The sequence below is a fragment of the Rhinolophus hipposideros genome, assembly GCF_964194185.1.
Source record: "Rhinolophus hipposideros genome assembly, chromosome: 3".
Taxonomy (NCBI): Eukaryota; Metazoa; Chordata; class Mammalia; order Chiroptera; family Rhinolophidae; genus Rhinolophus; species Rhinolophus hipposideros.
In genome coordinates, this window is record NC_138049.1 from 40,442,983 (window position 1) to 40,463,561 (window position 20,579).

At 40.9% G+C, this 20,579-nt stretch overlaps 1 protein-coding gene across 2 annotated transcripts in view; it reads right to left on the minus strand.

Annotated features, from left to right (window-relative positions):
• Positions 1–3,634: 3,634 nt before the first annotated feature.
• The window catches only part of DCBLD1 (discoidin, CUB and LCCL domain containing 1), a 68,178-nt gene continuing 51,233 nt past the window's right edge, over positions 3,635–20,579 (minus strand). Inside the window, exons 6-15 of one of the 2 annotated variants that reach the window (XM_081044956.1) lie at positions 19,159–19,292; positions 13,949–13,989; positions 12,763–12,978; positions 12,262–12,386; positions 11,838–11,985; positions 11,635–11,742; positions 9,297–9,384; positions 9,013–9,062; positions 8,019–8,138; positions 3,635–5,585 (exon numbers count right to left, since the gene is read on the minus strand). In XM_081044956.1, the coding sequence (XP_080901082.1) occupies positions 5,068–5,585; positions 8,019–8,138; positions 9,013–9,062; positions 9,297–9,384; positions 11,635–11,742; positions 11,838–11,985; positions 12,262–12,386; positions 12,763–12,978; positions 13,949–13,989; positions 19,159–19,292 (1,548 nt within the window). In that variant the 3' untranslated portion in view covers positions 3,635–5,067. The remainder of the gene's footprint in view (positions 5,586–8,018; positions 8,139–9,012; positions 9,063–9,296; positions 9,385–11,634; positions 11,743–11,837; positions 11,986–12,261; positions 12,387–12,762; positions 12,979–13,948; positions 13,990–19,158; positions 19,293–20,579) is intronic. The other variant, XM_081044955.1, reaches the window with a different exon arrangement.

Genomic DNA, 20,579 nt, shown 5'->3' on the forward strand with positions numbered 1-20,579 from the left:
AGGTTTTCACAAGGAGGAAAATGTCCTGTTATGGGAGGGCTGCCAGTCAAAATCCAGTCAAAATCTGAAACCACACATATACACACATGAACAAGAATCAGTAGAAACAATAAAGAGAACAGAGCCTCAGGAACTTCTGGCCATTTATTTATTGAGCAAATATTAATTGAACATTCTTCTAGGTTCTGGGGATATGCAGGGAACAATACAGACAAAAATCCTTTCTCTCATGGGATATAATCTAGTGGGATAACTAACAAAAAATAAATTTAAAAAATCCATGCTGTATTAGATAGCAATAAATGTTAAGAAGAAAAGTAAAGCAGGAGACAGAAAATGTGTTAGGGGAGAAATGTGCAGTTTTCAGACAGGGAAAGAAAAGAAGACCTCATGGAGGTCTGCACATTTGAGTGCAGACTTGACAGAGGCAAAAGAACAAGCCATGCAGATATCTAGGGAAAGAGCTTTGCTTGAAAAGAGAACAGCAAGTGCAAAGGTTTTGAGATGGGTGGATCCCTGGCACGTTCCGGTGACAGCCAGGAGGCACATGTAGCTGGAATGGGGTCAACAATGTGGGAAGAAGTAGGAGATGAGGTCAGAGAGGTGACAGCTTGATGGTGGGGGCAGGGGTACAGATTACAGATTTGTCCTAATACAGTAGCCACAGGTTGCTATTTACATTTAAGTAAATTAAAATTCAATAAAATTAAAAATTTATTCCTCAGTCCCTCTGACTACATTTCAAGTGCTCAATTGCCATGTGTGGCTACCATGTGAGCAACTGGGAGAACATTTCCTGGACAGCAATGACAGATTAACAGGGCCTTATAATCAGTGCACAAGCTCCGACCTTTACTCTAAATGAGATGAAGATAACAGTCACAAGGAATATAAAATTCATGTTTCAAATAACTAAAAGAAGGAATCAAAGCCCAAGAAAATACCAAGATAGTGTAGAAAAGGGCAGATTTGAAAAAGAATCACCAGACCTAGAAATTAAAAAAGAATTGAAATGAAAACGTCAGTAAGTAAACAGCAGACTAGATAGCAGAAGAGGGGATGAGTAAACTGAAGTATAATATATAACCTTATACATTAGTGCTTCACGTGGGCTAGACAGTGCTCTAAAAGTTACATTTAATCTTCACAACAGCCATAGGTAGGTAGGTAGTATTGTTTTCCCTACGTAACAAGTAAGGAAACAGGCACTGAGAAGTCATGGTTTCTTGGCCAGGCAATCTGAAGTCTGTGTACTCAACCACTATGCTGTACTGTCTTTCAGGAATTTACCCAGAATACAGCACAGAAAGACAAAGAGATGGAAAATAAGAGGGATTAAGAGAAACGGGCGGGGGAGGCGGGTGGGGGGGGATAGAATGAGATGGCCCAATGGAGGAGTGAATACAGGAAACAGCGAAGAGTCAAAGTAGTATTGGAAAAAAAGGGGGGAGCTGAGAATTTTTCATAGTTGATAACACTGAATCTTAAAATTCAAGAAGCTCAAGTCTGAAGTATTATGAATACAAATGAATTCACAGCCGAATACATAGTAGGAAAATGACAGAATACCCAAAGCAGAGCACAAATCTTTAGTCTCCAGAATTTATTCCCAGAACCGGTGGTTGGCTGGGAGACGGAGCTGTAGTGGGAGGTAAGCAGTGAACCTGGTGTGGGTTTGAGGAGAGTGTGGGGTGACTGGATGGGCTATTGGGGCAGGGAGCATTAGCAGGCTTGGAACCAACCGTAGCTTCACAGGAGTGGGACTTAGCTGCTCCCAGGTCTTGGCCAGAGCCCAGGCGTACTCTCTCAATTTAAGTAAGTACAGGGTGAGGGTGGCTCTTAGAAGTTCAACAACTATTTGGTGCCTGAATGAACGCAAGAGAAGTATTTTGAGGACAGTGAGTCCAAGCAACCTGGACTGCTGAACGGATATATTGATGAAAGACTCTTCCTGGCACCTACAGTTGCACCTATAATGTAAATGGGATTTCACTTTCTGCTGAGAATCCAACGCACGTGTAATAAACACAGAACAATCTCTCACATCCTTTCTAGATGTGTTCTAGGCTGACTACATACTAATGAAAGTGGAAATCACAGTAATAAAATCCAGAGCAGTTTCGGCCACCTCTGTGGTCAGCGTAGTCTTGTCAGAGCAGACGTGTTTCCATCACAGTTGCATGTGTGATGTGGCAGAATGCAATCTTTGCCCCCCGGTAGGATTTGGAGAGACCAGAGGAGAAACATAGGAGAAACCAGAAAAATTAGAATTATCTCATTCTCACTTTATTATATGTGCTAAAGTTGCCAAACTCTGAAAAGGAAAGACAGAAATGTTTTGCTCTTATCATCTAGGTTTAAGCTTGGTTGTGTAGGGTTTATCTATCAGGCCTTTCCACTTCCCCACCCTGGTCTACACAGCGAGGCCACCCTGAGGAAGTGCTGTTGGAAAACAAAGTCCTGTTTCGTCCTTTCTGTCATGATTAGATCACAAGTATGAGGAAGACATGTGACGAAGTCAGCTTCATTGTAAAGATATCCATTCTTACGGACTATTGTAATGTTAAACTGCTATATACAGCTCACTGAGAAAAAAAGGCCTATTATAGAAGAAACACTTTGATAGATGTCCCAATTAATTCTTATCTGAAAGCCTTGGAGGAAGGTACATTAACATCATTTTTACACATGAGGAAACTGAGGCTCAGGGTTACATAACGACAGACTGAATATACAAATGGATAATGGCCAAACCATGTATAAAAATAGAACTCTGATTCCCAACTACACCAATAAAAGCAGGAAACCAATCTCCACAGTAACTGGCTCAGAAAGCCCGCCTCCTATAAATCAGACCTATAAGAAATCAGACCACTATTTCTGGTAACAATCCAGGAAGTCAAACAATAACACCTGTAACAATTGACCCCAAATCCTAGAATTTGGTTAATAACTGTTATCTTCCGAAACTTTTGTCTCTACTTCCAAGTTAGGACCAAGAAGAGGAAGCCAAATATGCACCCCTAACAATTATACAGGATGCCCCTCTTCTAGTTAATTCCTCCTACAGCTTCCCTAGGCCGACAGCCTCTCATCAGGCACAGAAGCCTTCCCTTTTTTCCACTATAAAGCTTTCCCACTCTGCTGCCTTTGAGTCTCTCTCTGCCAAAACACAATAGTGGCTAATCCACTGCTGTAGCAAGCTTTTGAGTAGCTTCTGCTTGTTCTCATATGGTTGGTCTTCATTTATTTCCACAACAACTGGCCCAAGATCCCTCAACTATTGTGCAGCAAATCAGGACCTGGAAACAACATCCATCGGACCCCATGCCCATGCTTTTTCCACCCTATCACTTGCCCTTTTATGGAGTCTGAGCCGCAAGGTTCTTCAATAGCCCAGCAAGCAGACACCAATGAGAGGTGCAGGCACTTGGACTTGGCACCCTTTATTACATTAGTATGCATATAAAACCATGTAAACACCACAAGGTAAACAGTTTATCTTCCACAAAAACCAACAGATAATCCGCCACGACCTTCCACCACCCTAGTTTAATATTTATACGGTTCACAGAAAGTCATAGTCATACAAATAGGATTATAATACATTTTTTTTTTTTTTTTTTTTAGGGAAATGTGTTTTTTTTTTTTGGTCCACATTTTCTATAAAAACAAACTAACAATCACATATTTTCCTCTTTGGCAAAAGAGGTTAAATCCCCCACAGTGAACTCACAAAGCAAACTCATAGAAAACCACTGAACATGAGGTACAGCTGAGGTCTGGGCTAATCTGGAATTACGGACACATACTTGAAGGGAAAAGTGTTCCTTAGAAAAACAGTTCCCAACAATCTCAGTAGAAAAGTTCTATGTAGATTTGGCCCCGGTCACTTTCATAAGAATACAATTCAAATAAATTTTTTTTGTGTTTCAGACTACAGTGTGCTATTGCTAAAGAAAGTCGTGAAAAGTGTGCGCGTCTGACCTCAGCTGTATTTTTAATCTGAGGTACAAAAGCACCTGACACAGTAATTCAGACTGTAATTGCTGTGCACCCTTCATTCAATTTCTTGGCAGAGCAGTTTTGGTTGCTGATAAGTCTTGGCATTTGGCTTTGCAGGTAGTTTGAAAAGAGTGATTTGCATATAGTATCTGCCAGGTCTGAGGTGAGGAAGAAGCGAAGTGTGATGACAGCCAGTTCCTTAGGGATCCAGGTCCCTCAGGATCCCTCAGGCCATGAGGTCCCCTGCAGGCCAGAGACCTCCTGCTCTATGCAGGCCCAGACCCTCCACTACACGTCCCCATCTGAAGTGGAGTCTAAGGAACAGGCAGTTGCTGAGGTGGTTGTCTGTGTGTGTGTGTGTGTGTGTGTGTGTGTGTGTGTGTGTTTTAAATCTACAATCATAATTGCTAACAACCACCCTGGTGTGCTTTTCATGCTTCAAGTAATTTCACTCCTTCCAGGAGAAGAATGTTAATGCTTTTAGTTCTAGTTATTAAAAAGGAAAGGAAATGAGCCACAATAACAAGATTAAGTTTAAACAGACCTGCTGCTACACAGTATCAGATAAAATATATTTAGAAAGTGAACATACTATTATATACTTTTTTCTTTTTTTTTTTTTTTGCAACACCTGCATTCTCCCACTTAACCTGGGCAGAACTAAAATCTGATAAAGCAAACTTAAGTTACTTTAATTCTTGTTAAATATAACTGTACAGATTGCACATTTTATACCAAAGCAGCTCAATATCACAGTTAGAGAAATGAAAATGCCATCTACAAATTTTTCATTTTTCTAGCCCAACAAAAACCAACACTCTTGCCTTAAGGGTCAGAACAAAAACAGCTGCACAACTTTGTAAACAGTATGAGAGGTGGTCTCTAGAATTCCACCGCAGGATCCTATTGAGTCTCTCTCTCTCTCTCTCTCTCTCACACACACACACACACACACACACACACACACACTCACACACACACACTCACGAACCCATCTCTCTTCTTCCAGAGCCACACACAGCCAGACGCTCAGTACCACAGCAGGTTTCTTTCACATTGTGTTCACAGAAGAGCAGTCACGGCCGTCTGGTTGAGGGGTTTGAGGCAGTCTCTGGGGGCTGAGTAAGCATCATTCCGCTGGGGCTTCTGATAGTCCGGCTCTGCGCTTAAGCAGCCCCCGGCTTTGGGCTGATCGTAGCCTGGGTCAGAGGGCGCGGGGCTCCGGGGCTGTGGGTAGCCCGCGCTGGTGGCGCCAGCTGCCGCTGCAGCTGGGAAGAAGCTGCCAGAAGACAGGGAGTGCTTGTGCGCCTGCTGGGAGCCTGGCACACGGTAGGCGCTCTGCGCCGAGAAGGTGTGTGCGCGGGCCAGGTGCCGCTCCACAATGGGCGTGGCGTACTCTGGCTCGGGGCTGGTCAGGGGCAGCGCGTACTCGTGGCGGCCGCTGGAGAGAGGGCAATCGTAGTGGCTGCAGGCCTCGGCGCTCGCCCCTGCCTCGTGCGCCGCGTCGGTGTCCATGGGCCGGAAGGTGGAGCCCTTCCTCGTCACTGTCCCAGTGCCAATCATGAGAGGCTGCTGGTAATCTGAAATCAAAAGAGCACAGTCCATAGAACATCATTGCGCAGCCCACTGATACACGGACAAGCGCGTTGTTTGCAGAGGAGGGTGCTCTGCTTCTTCAACTCTGCTGAGAGCCTAAGGTACCAGGCACGATGAGAAAGAACAACATGTAAAAGGCATAGATGCCGCAATTAGGGGCTTCCACAACCATAGGCCTGCTTTGGGAAGCCTCCAGAATCACAGGAACCGAGAGAAGCACATATTACGTTTCACTCTATCGATCTAGGGGGATAGGGAAAAATAATTCATGGAGCTCTTATACTGGCTCTTGAAATGACAACTTTTGGAGGTGGAGGGAAAAGTGATTAAACCTATTCAACAAAGGCCATGAAAACAGTTAGGATTTGATGTGGTCGCAAGATGAGGGACATGGAGTAGTTCAGTAGAATATAAAGACCAAAATAGTAGGCTGGGGACTAATGATAATGGTGATAACAATAAAACATCATTTATGGAGTCGTTATTCCATGCCAGGCATTATTCCAAGATATTATGGTATCAATTAATTAAATCCTCAAAAAAAAGTACTATGAGGTAGAGACTATTACTCCATTTCAAAAGTGGAAAAATGAAGCAGAGAGAGATTAAGTAAATACTTCCAAGATCACACAGCTGGCAGCCAAGGAAGCGAGAATTCGAGCACATGTCCTAAGTGTGTGCTGTTAACCATATGCTAGACCTTGAGAAGCACTGAGTGTGTTGCTAGGAAGTTTGAGTTAATTCTGTAGAAAACCTAATAAGGATTCTAAATAAGAGACTGGCACAGTCAGAGGTAACTCTGGAGGGAGGCGGAAGAAGGAGAGGTAAATGAAAGAAAAAAAGGAAGTAAAAAGCAAAGAAAAATGAAATATAGAAATTACAAACTAGGGAATTGGCAGCAGCCTTGGAAAAGTCAGAAGAATTTATCACAGTGATGTAGGTAGGGTATGAGGAAAGAGGGGCACCAACGATCCTTCCCAGGTTAAGCCTGGAAGCCTGGGATGCAGAGTCGGGAAGCCAATTAGAAGAAGATTGAAGGGAGCATATGAGGGGAGGGTTAGGAATAATGTGTTCGATCTTGGACCTCCTGGAGAACGGGTGACACTTGCAGGGGAAGATGTCCAGCAGATGAGAATTACTTATTGGGGAGCAGGAGGGAAGTCTGGGCTTGAGCAACAGAGTGGACAAATATGCAAGGAAGGGCTCTAGTGAGCGCTCTGGAGTGGGTGAGACTGCTAGGGGGAAGACTGCAGAGGAGTGGGGGCAAGAGGGCGACCTGGGCCTTGCACGTATCAGAGACCAAGAAGCACTACACAGTGAGGAAGGAGGCTGCATCGGAAGCTGAAGGAGAATGAAAGGAAGAAGAGGACAGACAAGGGGGTCTCCTCTCTCCTGGCTTTGCCCCAACATAGGACTAGAGAAAGGAACAAGATGGATTTTAGTTGGACAGATGTTCTCTTTGTCCTTGAAGCAGCTTAGGCCACCTATCCACTGGCCCCTCCCTGGCTGTGATATGTACACGCACACTTGGGAACTTCTGGTTCAGTAAGCCTGGGGCATGGCCTGAAAGCCCACATTTCTAGTAAGCTCCCATGATGCTGATGTTGCTGGTCCTCAAAACACACTTGGAGAAGAAGCTTGAGCAGTGCTACTCAGAGTGTGGTCTGTAGACGCCTACATATCTGAGAGCTGTTTGTGACAGGTCTGTAAAGAGGTAAGAACACACATTGAGAGCAAGTGTTTAGAAACTTACAGCAACTTGAGAGAGTAATTTTATGTCCCTTGAGTCTAATAAAAAAAAATCACATCTTTGTATTTTGTATGTCTTTTTAAAAATAAAATTACTACTAATTTATATTGTAGTTTATAAAAGTATCAATGCTTAATGGATTAGAAAGTTTTGTGTGTTTTTTTTTTTTAAAAAGCAAAAAAATGGAACCTTCCCCACAGATAGTCTGAGAAGCTCAACTCTTGACAGCAGCTTGTCAGGGACATAAGGCCATTCTATCACTGGACAGGTTTCTTCATCTCCTATCTCCTCTTCCTCAAGAGCAGGAGCTGTTTAACTCATTTTTCTAGTCCTTTAGTTCATCTTTCCCAGTGGCTTAATCAAAACCTTAGTAACAAAAACATATCAATTAAGAGCTTCTAGATTTTAGTGGTAAGTCAGGGCCATTGCTTTGGTGACATTATAGCCCCAGCAGCTGTAAAAGCCTCAACTGAATGGGGCTTTTGTGAAATATCTCAATGTCAGTTTGTAACTTTGTGCAGAGTGCAGAAAGAAAACTTCACGTATTACTTACTCATTTATAGGACCCCATCTACACAAAAGGATTTTGGTCTTATTTCTCTCCTTGTCTCCCTTCTTCCACAACCAACATCTCCTTCATAGCACTGTCACAGAGGTTGGCACTTACCCACCATGTCACTTGTGATGAGATCTAACTTTTGTGTCATCTCCTTTTCATTATCATAGCTGATGGTAAACTCAGCAGACTGATGTCTGGCAAAGGGATATTTAATCTGCTTCCAACAGTCTGAAATGAAGACAACCAGAAACAAAGTAATATCTCAGAAGTGTAATGCACATACTCCACTGCATGTTGCTCCATGAGCCAGAGGTCAGGTTGTCTTTTGCCGGTGGACCTTGTGATAAAGTCATGGGCACAGTGCTTCAAGTGTGTGTGGCAGAGACAGCACGCTGAGGTTGTTATAACAACAGCAAATGCTATCCCGACGACGCTTTACACAGTGCCTTTAGAAAGCATTTGTACCCACAGGTCCCCGCGTATCCCTGTTAGACCACCTGGGCATGGTTTTCTAATCTGCACTGACATGGCATTTGTGACCAGAGGAGTCAACACAGCTGGCTATTTACACGCTGTGGAGGTGGAGTCCCAAGTTGTCCCTGAGATTCTCAGGGGTCCTGCCCCACTGCCCTCTCTCTGGACTGCAGCTGATGCATTGCTTGGGCATCCTGTGTCCTAAAAATTCTCTGAAACCTGGACACAGCCATGCCTAGTCCTTCCCCTACCTTCCCAGAGTGGAAAATACTCTGGAAGTCTGCAGATGCTGAGTGCGGGACGGTGTTCAGTTCACAGATGGGGTTTTTATAATCTCTCCTTGAAGACAAGTAATATGTTGGTCTAAACTGCAGTGGCCAAAAAAAGTAATGTTGATAAATGATGGGATGATGTTGAACAAAAGTAAATGTAAACTGGCCCTAAAAACTTTGAATTATAAACATAGAATACAATATATTTCTTCCTTATAAACGTGTTAACTTAAAGGCTATAGATCTTCTTTCTTTTTTCCATATAAGTGTGGCCACAGACACAATTGTGATTTTAATCAGCAGATCCTGTCCCTTCCTCAAAGACAGAATAAAACTGTAGATAGTTTTCTACCAACCTGTTTTCTGAGCCTTAGCAGATCCATTAGTATGTCGTTTCTTCTTCCTCCTATTGAGACAAAAAAGTCCTACTGAAAGGGTTTCTAAATGATAAGTACTGTTTCTAAAATGATATATGACACCTTCTACCTCTACTCGACTTGTTTGGAAAATATAAGCTAAAATTTTACGTTGGAAGAAGCAATGCTACTTTTCTACATATGAACATCTGAGGTGTGAACTTTTTGATTTTGTGATGGTTTACATAATTAGAGAAGAAATTTAAAAATGTAAAGTCACATACTTTCTAAAGGCTGCAAAGATTCCCATTCCAGCACTCAGCAGGACCAAGAGTAGCACCAGTGGAACAGCAACCATCGTGACGTTTACTCCTAAGAGGGCGGAAGCACCACATTACAACAGAAATGACCAGCAACCACATTTCATGATCTGAAACTCAACATTGACTTGAAAGGTCTTCCAAGCATTAATGTGTGGGGGAATGAATACATGGTAAGCATTTACTGACATTGGAAAGCAAAATGACAGAATTCAAAATCCTGGCTAAGGTTTAGGAAAATAAAATTTATCTTCCCCCAAAGGCAGTTTTCTTTTTAAAAATTTTTTGTTATTTTTACTTTTTAAATAAATTAAAATTGTTTTTCAATTACAGTTGACATACAATATTATATTAGTTTCTGGTGCATAGCATAGTGATTAGACACATATAACTTACGAAGTGATAAGTCTAGTACCCATCTGACACTATACATAGCTATTACGACATTATTGACTATATTCCCTATGCTGCACTTTACATCCTGTGTCTGCTTTTATAACTGGCAATTTGTACATCTTAATCCCTTCCCTATTTTCACCCACCCCTCAAACCCCTCCAATTTGGCAACCGTCAACATGTTCTCTGTATCTATGAGTTTGTTTCTGTTTTGTTTGTTCGTTTATTTTATTTTTCAGATTCCACATATAAGTGAAATCATATGATATTTGTCTTTCATGGTCTGACTTATTTCATTCAGCATAATACCCTCTAGGGCCATATGTTGTCAGAAATGGCAAGATTTCATTCCAAAAGGGATTAACATTTACTGTGAGCTTGTTGCTTAGACCATATTAGACTCCAAAAGTCAGAATTAAGGGGGAAGGTTTAAAGCTGGCCCATCGAGGAGCTATTCAGACAGGTCAAAGATTCTAGCATAGTGTGGAGCTCTTACCTGGCTCAAGCAACCAGTTCCCCCTAAATGGTGGGTGGGCTTGGACCTGTACAATAACAGAGGTCTGGGGACCCTGGGCCTCTCATTACCAGAGCTTTGGAGCTGTGGACTAAAGGACTAAAAGGAAATTCAGCCTGATGACCTCAAACAACATTTCCGCTCTGGTGCATGAAACAGCAGACCTTCCTACAACTGTTGCTTTCTGCTTTGAAACAAGAGGTCACTTTACCAGCCACTACAGCAGGCCCCAAGCCTGTAGAAACCATACAAACTAAAGGAGAAATATTTGTTCTACATCCTTCTTTAGCTGTGATCCCTGGGAAGAAAATAAAGGGATGACCAGGAATAGAAATGTGTAGTTCATGAAAGGGAGGATAAGGAACTTAGAAAGGTACAAAATTTACATAAATGACTGCAGTGTTATTTATAAGAATGGAAATTTGAGAAAAATTTAACAACTTAAACATCCAACAATAGGAGAATGGTTAACTAAATAATGGCATTTCTATATGAAAATGACATTAATAATTTGTTTTAATAATAATTAATAATAATTATTATTATTATTAATTTTTATTAATTAAAAACATTAATTAATGTTTTTCAACTATTTAATAGCATTGAAAAATGCTCATAATACAATGTTAAGTGAAAAGCATATGCCATGGAAGAGAATACATGGTATGCTACCATTTTGTCTCCAAGTTGTGACTATAAATATAATTGACTGGATACAGTGGAATTTGGTGTTTATCTATGGATACTGATTTTTATTTTCTTACATTTCTATCTTTCCAAATTTTATAAAATTAATATGCAAATTATTTTATATTCTGAAAAATAAATGTACTTTTAATGTTCGTTAGTTGACTAGATTATACACATACAAGTTCAGAATTCAAAAAGCATGTAAAGGTATGGAATGGAATGTTTATCTCCTACCTCTGTTTTTCCTTCACAAGAAGCCAAATTATGTTCCCTGACATTCTTCTGGAAATACTAATTTTATATGTAAAATTCATTTTTTGTTTTCCCTTTTTACACACCAACTAGAGTGCAACTAGACTGTTCTGTACCTTGCTTATTTATATAAGTTGTCAATTTATCTCTGAGAGCTTTCTATATTACTAACACATTCTTTTTCATGGCTGCAGGGTATTCCGTTGCATAGATGTGCTCTTATTTTCCCATAAAATATTTACCTAGTGTTTGAAGGGCACACACTACCTTTGCTACTTATGATATTGTAATGAATAGCTGTGGACATACATCATTTACACATGGGCAGATACTGTTGAACTATCTGCTTCCAGACATTTATATGACAAAGAAAAATGTTGTTGAAGCTAATATATCGGATGGAGTATCAGTTATACTTCTGAGGAAACCACAAAAAAATAACTGCTCTACTTGCGGGCATTTCTTCAGAGGGGATGATTTTTGTGATTGCCTCATCTTCTCTTTTAGTTGAATCAACCGAATTTGGACTTGTTTTGCGCCACACCAATGAATCATTACCTGAGAGAGATGTTGGAAACACCACATTAGTAGCAACAATTTCAGAAAAGAGATGACCGGAATTGAATTGCTCAGTGACTCGCCCTGAATCCTACCTTGTGTAATCTGGCAACCAATGAGCTCCACTTTTAAGGCTATCCTTTGGTGCCACTTCTTGGGGACAACCCGCACATATCGGGCCACAATAGGAGGGATGAAATTGTTCCTCACCGGATCCCGAAAATTAAAGTTGCCCTGAAACACCTGTAGAAAGAGGTAACTTTCACCTGAAGAGTCTGTTAGTTAGTGTCTACGTCATTATCAACAAACCCATACGTGGTTACAGGAAACCAAAGCCAGGATTCTATGTCTGTTGCATTTTTGTAGATACGCTTGATATTGAAGATATAAAGCATTGCAAACCAAGGGCAAGTTATCTACCTCAGATGAGGCTGCAAATCTGTTTTCTGGAAACACACTGATGAAAATATTTGGAGGCCTACTCTGCCACTCAGTTCTTTCCTCCAGAGTTTCTCTTACCTTTTCTTCATTATTCCCAATTCCCTTATAGGTCCTCCACTTGGAGTTGTTGTTTTTGAAATTCATCACAAAACTCTTAACATAAAAGTTGAAATTTGACTGCGTGGATCCCGTGGTCCTAATTCCTTATAAGAAAATATTATTTATAGGTTAGTTTTTAAAATATATTATAAATACCATGTATTTTAATTTCAGGTTTCTTTTTCTCCCCCTCATATGAAATCTCAAATTATTTTACAGGCCAGCTTGTCTTACTTGCATTTAGAAACCTGATCACAGGTGAGTGTTTTCACATTAACAATATGCCACAAAAAGGTTTCACCATTGAGAATCAGCTCACTAATCCACACATGCATATTTACAACCTGCATACAGACTCTTCCCACAATGAGAAGATTAAGATGTAGAGCACTTTGCTGTACAGAGAGGCATCTATATGCATCAGAAACAAAATTTCAACCGCAACTCATTTTGCATTTGTGAAACTGCATGTGTCGGTACCTGTTATTTTCTTTTTTTCTCCCAAATCTATCTCCAGCCACTCTCGTTGTCTGTGGCTCTTGCTGCTGTCCCCTGACGCCCATGATGGGCCCTGGTTCTGAAGTCGGGCTTGGCCAGGAGACCAAAGAACTTGCTCTCCAATCTCATTGACCCACTGCCAAGAAGAAGAAGCTGTGATTTGACTATCAGAGTCCAAACTCAAGGATCTGCTGCAACCTAGAAAAAAGGGCAGGAAAATATCTCAGCTGTAAAACAAAATGAAAGCAAAAAAATAAATGTATCCCATCTCATTTAGAATTATTCAGTTGTTTTACTTCCATTGTGATAGTAAATCAACTGTGTAATTACTAGTTTTTTAATGACCCAGACTTGCATTTGACTCATTTGTACCACGGTATCTTAAAATTGTTGCTGCTTTTCTTTTTAATGAATCTCTCTGAAGTCATATTCCCTATAAGTTATATCTCTTAGTCCCTGCTAAAGATTTTTCCTTTCTAACCTAAATTCACTCAGATGTCAACAGTGCAAGATGTCTTAAAGGTTTAAAATGCTGAGGTTCTTCTCACTTGATCACAATGGGACTCCACTCTTGTACCCTTGTAGAGCAGGTGTGCCAGGTACTCTGAAGATCAGAAAATTGTACCCGACACCCACCTTTAGAACCCTAACTATGCCGTGTCCAAGGCGGTGTGGAGGGATTAAATAAAGCCACACTCCTCTTCCTGGGCAAAGAAGACATATTCATATTGTTCTTCTTGAAATATTTTATTTTACGTGAGGGAGAATATTTATCCCGAATGCATTCCATGATGGAGGGGATAAAAAGTCTTTATTTTATATACTCATCTTCAATAACTTAATTCAAGATAACCACAAATCAAACTGCACGATTTAAAAGCTTCTTCTGTTAAAACCTAACATAAAGGAAATTACCTTAAAATAAATGTCATTTCAAATTTTCATTCTTCTTGGCAAAAGTCTGAGAGAGCTTAGATTACAAACAAAAATATTTTCTGCTTAATAAGGTTTATTGTGTATGTTCAAATATGTTCATAGCATATTTGGTGCTACGTGACTTGAGGAAAAAAGAAAAAAAAGAACTTTACACTTTATCATCTGAGGGGTATGGAAGAATAAGCTACCACTGAGGATTTTATCAAATTCTTACGGAAAGCATGGTCCTTACCATTGGACGTAAACAGAAATCGTTTCTCTGACAGGGAACCACTGAAATACAAACATGAGGAGGTGAGTTGCTTAACTGTCTTAACAACTGACACAGTGCTACAGCCCAGGGCTCACACAGCCTTCCCCCACCCATCTGATCCTCACAGCACCCCGCAAGGCCATTGTTATCTTTATGGTTGGTATTTCTTAGATCAAGACAATCAGGCCCATCAAAGGTAAGCAACTTTCCTTAACTCATACAGGTGACAAGTGGGCAGGGCACTGAGACAGTGCTTTTGAATCAAAACCCTGTGCTGTTTCCATCATGCCACACTGTATTGGAAAGAAAAGTGCAGATATACAACCCCAGAGACAACCTTCAATTCCAGTTAATTAATACATGATGATGGAGGCAGAAAGGATCACTGCCCTGAATACTTCCTTTGCTTCAGCAGTCACCTTAAGGGTCTTCCTCAGTGTGACAATCAAGGACCATTGAGAGAAATGAAGGAGCCGGGTCACTTTAAGAACAGCATGTCTTTTGCTAGATGCCTTCCCTGTAGATTTCTCTGTTCCTTCCCTGAGGGGGTGGTGCCCCAGCATTTCGCTTAGAACAGCCTCAGCTCAGTTTCTCTCTCTAATCAATACTCCTACCTACTGTGGCAACCAGCATCAAGCCATGAACCAGTGCCTGCTCCTGGATGACAAGGTGCAGCTGGAGAAAACTCAAAGCATCTCCCGGACTGGTCTGAACGGGCCCCTTTCTGCTGGAAGACAGTTCTGCTCATCAGCATAGATCCTTGGGTCTCTGGAACCCTGGGGCTCCATAGCTTGTATTAATCTCATGAGAGAACTCATCAAATCATCCTTGTACTGCAGTTGTCTCCTTTGGTGGAGAGTCCTGAAGGTCCAACACAGTCTTTAACTTTCTTTAAACCCCTCATCAACTCAATGGTATATAAAGACATAGAACGAATAGAAAATGTGAAATTCTCAAGATTAATCTTATGTGCATAGTACTTACTATATTAGATACTAGAGGCAAACACAAAAAGGTAGATGTCACTGTGTGTTCCATTATTTTACACTCTGAGAATATGGTTTATTATTTTAAATGTCTAACTCTGAATTATAGACGGCAATAATGGATAGAGAAAGTACTGAACTGTGAAATCCCCAGAGAACCCAAAAAGAGTTGGACAAGAGCATTAGTGCCTCCCCATTAATGGTTTTTTTTAGAAGTAACAGGTAGTCCAATTCTCTGGGATGGATTTTCTCTTTCAGATTCTTTGTCTACGCAGGCAGAAATTTATAGCCCTGGTATTCCAATAAATGCTCTGTTGTAATCTCTGTGCTGAATAAAATGCAGGCACCAATCATTTCTCATAAGAGAAAATTCAGACCTACCTGGGTCATGCGACTTGCCTAAGTTCACAGTTAGTGGCAAAGCTGGGAGGAAGATCCAGCTCTCCAGGCCTTTAAAGAAAGGTGCCAGTTGTTGCAATTCATATTTAAATTTTTACTAAGATTTATTTACAGCCTTTCTTTGACTAATTTTTCCATTTTCTCTAATGTTCCTGCACTAAGTACTCCACTTGAAATTTGGCCCAAATAATCCCAAATAATACTGTGGCAACCCTGAGAGCCTAAACTTGCTCCCACTGCCAGGAAACATTAAAAGATTTATTTGGTTGTTGTTGAAAAAGAGAAGTTATGGTAAGAAGAACAACTTTGGAGTTAACCCTGAGAAGAAGATGTCAGGGAAGGCTCAGCTTCTAACAGTTTCTTCCTGGCTTTCCTCCATTATCAGCTAGAAAATGCTTTTCCATGTCACTCTATTGAACTAACTGAATACAATCGCTTAGACAATTCTCTAGGTATGTCAGTCTCCTCCTATTTGTGGAAAAAAAGAAAAAAAAGTCCTAGATTCTGAAGGTTGGGGTCCTGAGGCATTCACACATGAGGGTGAATGAATTCAATCAGATCCTAGAAATTGCCAGCCTTCCCAGAGGGCGACAGATGCAATCAAGAAGAGTCCAATGTAACAGAAAGTAAAGCCTTCCCTGCTGATGCTTTGAGCCTTCATCCTCTGTGTGAAGTCAGCGCCTCTTCCTGATTCCATTCTGGTCTCCTCAAATCCAGGAAATGACCTGACCCCGGATGAACCCCAGAAGAACCCTGGATATTTACTTTAGGGACTTCTTCCTCAGCTGCAATGCTCCCTTCTGTGTTTTTTCCTGAACACCAAACAATCATGTGTGGGAACAGAAGTTCAATGACCGCATGTACAGTGGTTCCCGAACCTCAAAACAGCAAAAACAACTGTTCCCTGAAGATTTGGGAATCTAAATGAGTAAAAGAGACTATATTAGCCTACACTTTACTCTTCTCTGCTTAGTACAAAGAGTCAGTGCAAATCACAGAGCTAGAAGGAAGGAGGGACCTTGATATAATTCTGGACTTTCTATCTACTTCCACCAATACAAAAATAGGGCCTTTGTTCAAATAACTATGTGAAATGCTAAGCAAAACTTTTCCTAATCCATTAATGGTTCAGACTTCTGTACTCTTTTTTTTGGCATCAAAATTTAATTTCAAATTATAGAAAGCAGTAGATGTAGCAGAAGTAATTGAGAACACAATGTTTACTTTTATTCAGTAGGTTTAATAATTTTTCTTCAAAAGTAAAATAAAAGTCAAGCAGTACAAGTTAACCTTTTTATTATCCTATTTTTCTACAAAAGAAGCATTCAAACGTATACAAACACAGGCTCGACTCCAAAACACAGACCTAAAGTCAAAGGACAGTCCTTCCTTCGTTTTAAAGGCAACAGCACCCAACAGCTCTAAGCCACAGCCTGATACCTTATGAAATAGCACCCTAGTATCAACAGAAGAAACCATAGAAAACATAAAAAGAAATAGTCACAGTCAAGGTCACAGTGACATTTAAGGCTTCCTAAGTATAAGCAATCACTTTTACTGTAAATCAGGATATGAATTTTAATGTTCCAAAGAGTTTGAGGCAAATACATTAAATAAATACATGTAAAATATACGTATATACAAGTGTTTGGGTGATATATGTATATATGTATATATACGTATGTATATATATATATACATGTATATATATGTATCTCCCCCACACATATGGATATAAAATACAAGTGTGTACATACATAAATTTTCATTTATATGTAGGATATATGTATGTGCATATATGTGTACACACACACATAGATATAAATTTTATTTATTTGAGTAAAGATTTTAGTTTCTAAAGGCATCCTTTACACTTTTAGATCTTAAACGCTGGCACAAATTTGGGACTAATTTGTCTTTGAATGTTCAGATAATATGAGAAAAACACTTTAGAGCCTCTTGTAGCTAAAAATCCTATCCAGAGGGGAAAGTACATGGGAAGGTCATGGCAGGCGGAGAACACAAATACAGAGGTAAGCCTGCCCATCTGAGTGTAGTACGGGCGCTGTCCTTCGTGGATGACTGCCTTTTGTAGGTTATTACTTGCAATGCCTGTGAAAAGACTGGCATTATTGGACTGGAACAACCTCTCCAGTTACCCCCATCTGCACCTCCAAACTTGGAATTGCCAGTGGGAGCCCCACGTTTTCTCCTTAGCCACCCACCAGCCAGCCTGCTGGACGTGAGCGTGGTGTGCAGACAGCCACAAGTCTCGGAAGTCATTTCCTGAGTCTTGACTCTACTCCTGAGTCCCCTAAGCCTTGGGCCCGCCTTCCATCGAACCCAAGGCTGGCCTCCTTCATGAAGGTACCTAGCAAACTTCTCTCACAACGTCAGTCACTGCTTCCCCTCTCCACTGAGTTCAGGGCAACACCCCCAAATCCAGAAATGGGTTTTAGTCTCAAAGTTTACTTGTGAGTTCATAAATTGATTCTTTGAAAAGTAAAATACATTTTCTTATAAAAGCAACACTATAACTTGTGGTCAGAATCCCTATTTGACCCCCAGTATTTTTAAACTATAACACATTCAAACAAAAAGCAGTAGGGTGAGGAAAAAAATTATTATATACTCGTAACTTTCTCAAAATGACATCAGTCACTGTATTTATGCTAACTAACCTGGGAATATATCTACCCCCCATAATATGATTTCTTTTAACCAGATAAGACAGTCCACAACCCATTGTGAGAATGGAAAAGTACAATATGACCATGTTCTTTCTGCATGCAAGAGGAGACTAGGTCCAAATGGTGGGGGCAGGAAGAGATCTACACACAGGCTGGCAAGTGGTAGAAGACAGAGGTCATAACCTACTTTTTCTTACTTTTGGATCCTAAAATGCCTATATAGCCTCTGCCTTGTGCCACAAAGACCTTGGAACGAAGACTATGTGACAACCTGTCAAAAAAACCAGAGTTACAGCTGTGGGAAGACATTTCCAGGGGCAGATAGAGAGAGAGAGAGAGAGAGAGAGAGAGAGAGAGAGAGAGAGATAAAACACTGGCTCGAAGCACTTTTCCTTCACTAGGTGTCCATCCAAGGGGAGCCTCTCTCTGGACCATTCCAAGCTGCCTGTTTATATGAGGGGAAATCTGGACCACTAGATAGGCCTATATTTAGTCCTGATAGTGCAAGTTTTCTACTCCAGAAGCTGAGAAAACCTGAAAGCATTAAAAACTGAGGCAGAAACCTTTACAGTAATTGACGTACTTTTTTCTTATGAAGCTAAAAGAGCAGAGGGTGACACCAAACAGAGAAATTAACATTAGCAAAAGCCATCTCTTCTTCACTTCCTAACAATTCTCCATCATTAAGAGATTGTCTCTAGGGGTCTTCTGGGGAGCTCCGTGGTTCTGTATGGGTTTATTTCAGTCTCCTAACCTCCCTTCAGTATCTTCAATAATATTTGAGATTAACCAGTAAATTATTGAAATTGAAAAAACTAAAAAGGAATAAGCCTTTGTTCTCTCCCACTAAAGCCCATGAGTAGAAATACTCCCCTCCCTGGGCCTTGAGATGGAAGCCATTTTAATTTACTTGTCAGTATAATCAGTGAGCTTTTTTATTGCTTCATCTATCTTCCACACAGACACCATAAATGCTGCTCTAAGCACTCACACACATTTTTTCCCAGCTGACAAACCCTTGGTGTCACATGTCTGCTGTTCTTTCAAAATCGTGAGCTGATTCATTACACCTGCAAGGTTACTTTCCATTCCGAACAAAAGGCAAAATACTTACTCCCTTGAGAGTACACCATTGGCCAGGACTCCTTCATATCGACTTATCCCTTTGCGCTGAAGCACGTTGATCTGACCACCCAATTCATCTGCAATTATTCCTGCATGGATGGCGGCTTTGCACAATAAAGAGGTCTGAAACATAGCAACATCGTCACTAACAGCTTACTCAAGAGTACACTGAAAATATAAGGGGAGTTTTACATTTTGTATTAACTTGTGGTCAGGATCCCTATTGGACCCATGAGATTGCTAAACTATAATTCATCTAAATAAGGAGTGAAAGGGCAAGGTAAACAAATTATTGTATAACTATCTCAAAATGACATCAGAGTCACCATATTTATGCTGACTAACTTGGCAACCTAGCCACTGTGTAGGTAAATAGGTAACTTACAGTAGTAGCAGCCCCCCAATGAATAACACTGTCCAGTGGCCATGCCCTGTGTAATCACCTCCCCATTGACTCTGAATGGGTCAAGCAGTTTGTTTTGTGCTGCTGCAGGGAGTGGCCCAGCCAACTCCCACACATGTCAGTGAGGCTGTTTTAGAAGCTTGAGCCCCAGGTGACCCTCCACATGACTGCAGCCGCAAGAACGATTCTAGGTAAGGGGAGCTGGAGAACCGACCAGCCCCAATTACTGACCCACAAACTCATCAGCAAATAAAAGTGTTGTTATTTTAAGCCACTAAGTTTTGGAGTGGCTTATTCAACAGAAACAGATAACTAATCAGTTTCTTACATTTGGTTTACCAGATATACATACTGAGGATCATTCGAGAAGGTGAACTTTTCATGCCACGGCTTCATTTTACACTTACAGATTTAAAAAAGGCATCAAACATAAAATAGTAATGTCAGAACACCAAATGGAGCAGAAAACTTCACGAAGTTCTTAGAGCAATAATGAGCAACCCAGGGCCCACAGCCTCCATCTCATTTCCGGAATCTCCTCTGAGAAGGTAAACAGCTGATACCTGCTCTGCCCTCCAAGGCTGCTGTCTTGTCTCCAACCTAAGTAGGAGCACCTGACTGGCTGAGTAGCAGGTGGCCCTGTGACTGAAACTGGCCCCTCGGAAAGGGGGGGTGGAGGAAGGACTGAACTTTTCCATGGGATGCCCAGGTCCTAGGTCCCCATGAGAACAGACCTGTGTGAGAGGGTGATTAGGTAGTCAGACCAGGAATGAGCGGCTAGAAGAATCATTTTCTCCATACACTTTAGCAATGCTCCTCTTCTCCACAATGGCTAACGCCAAAAAGAGAAAAGCAGCTCAGGAAATTGTGTCCCAGTAACTGGACTTGGGAGTTTCTCTTTGTGTTAATGACAATGCTGTTGACATTTCAGTGGAAAAATCCTCTTAGATTTAGGCTACAATATTAGGACCAATTTTATCTTATAACTAACATGGTTGCAATAATAT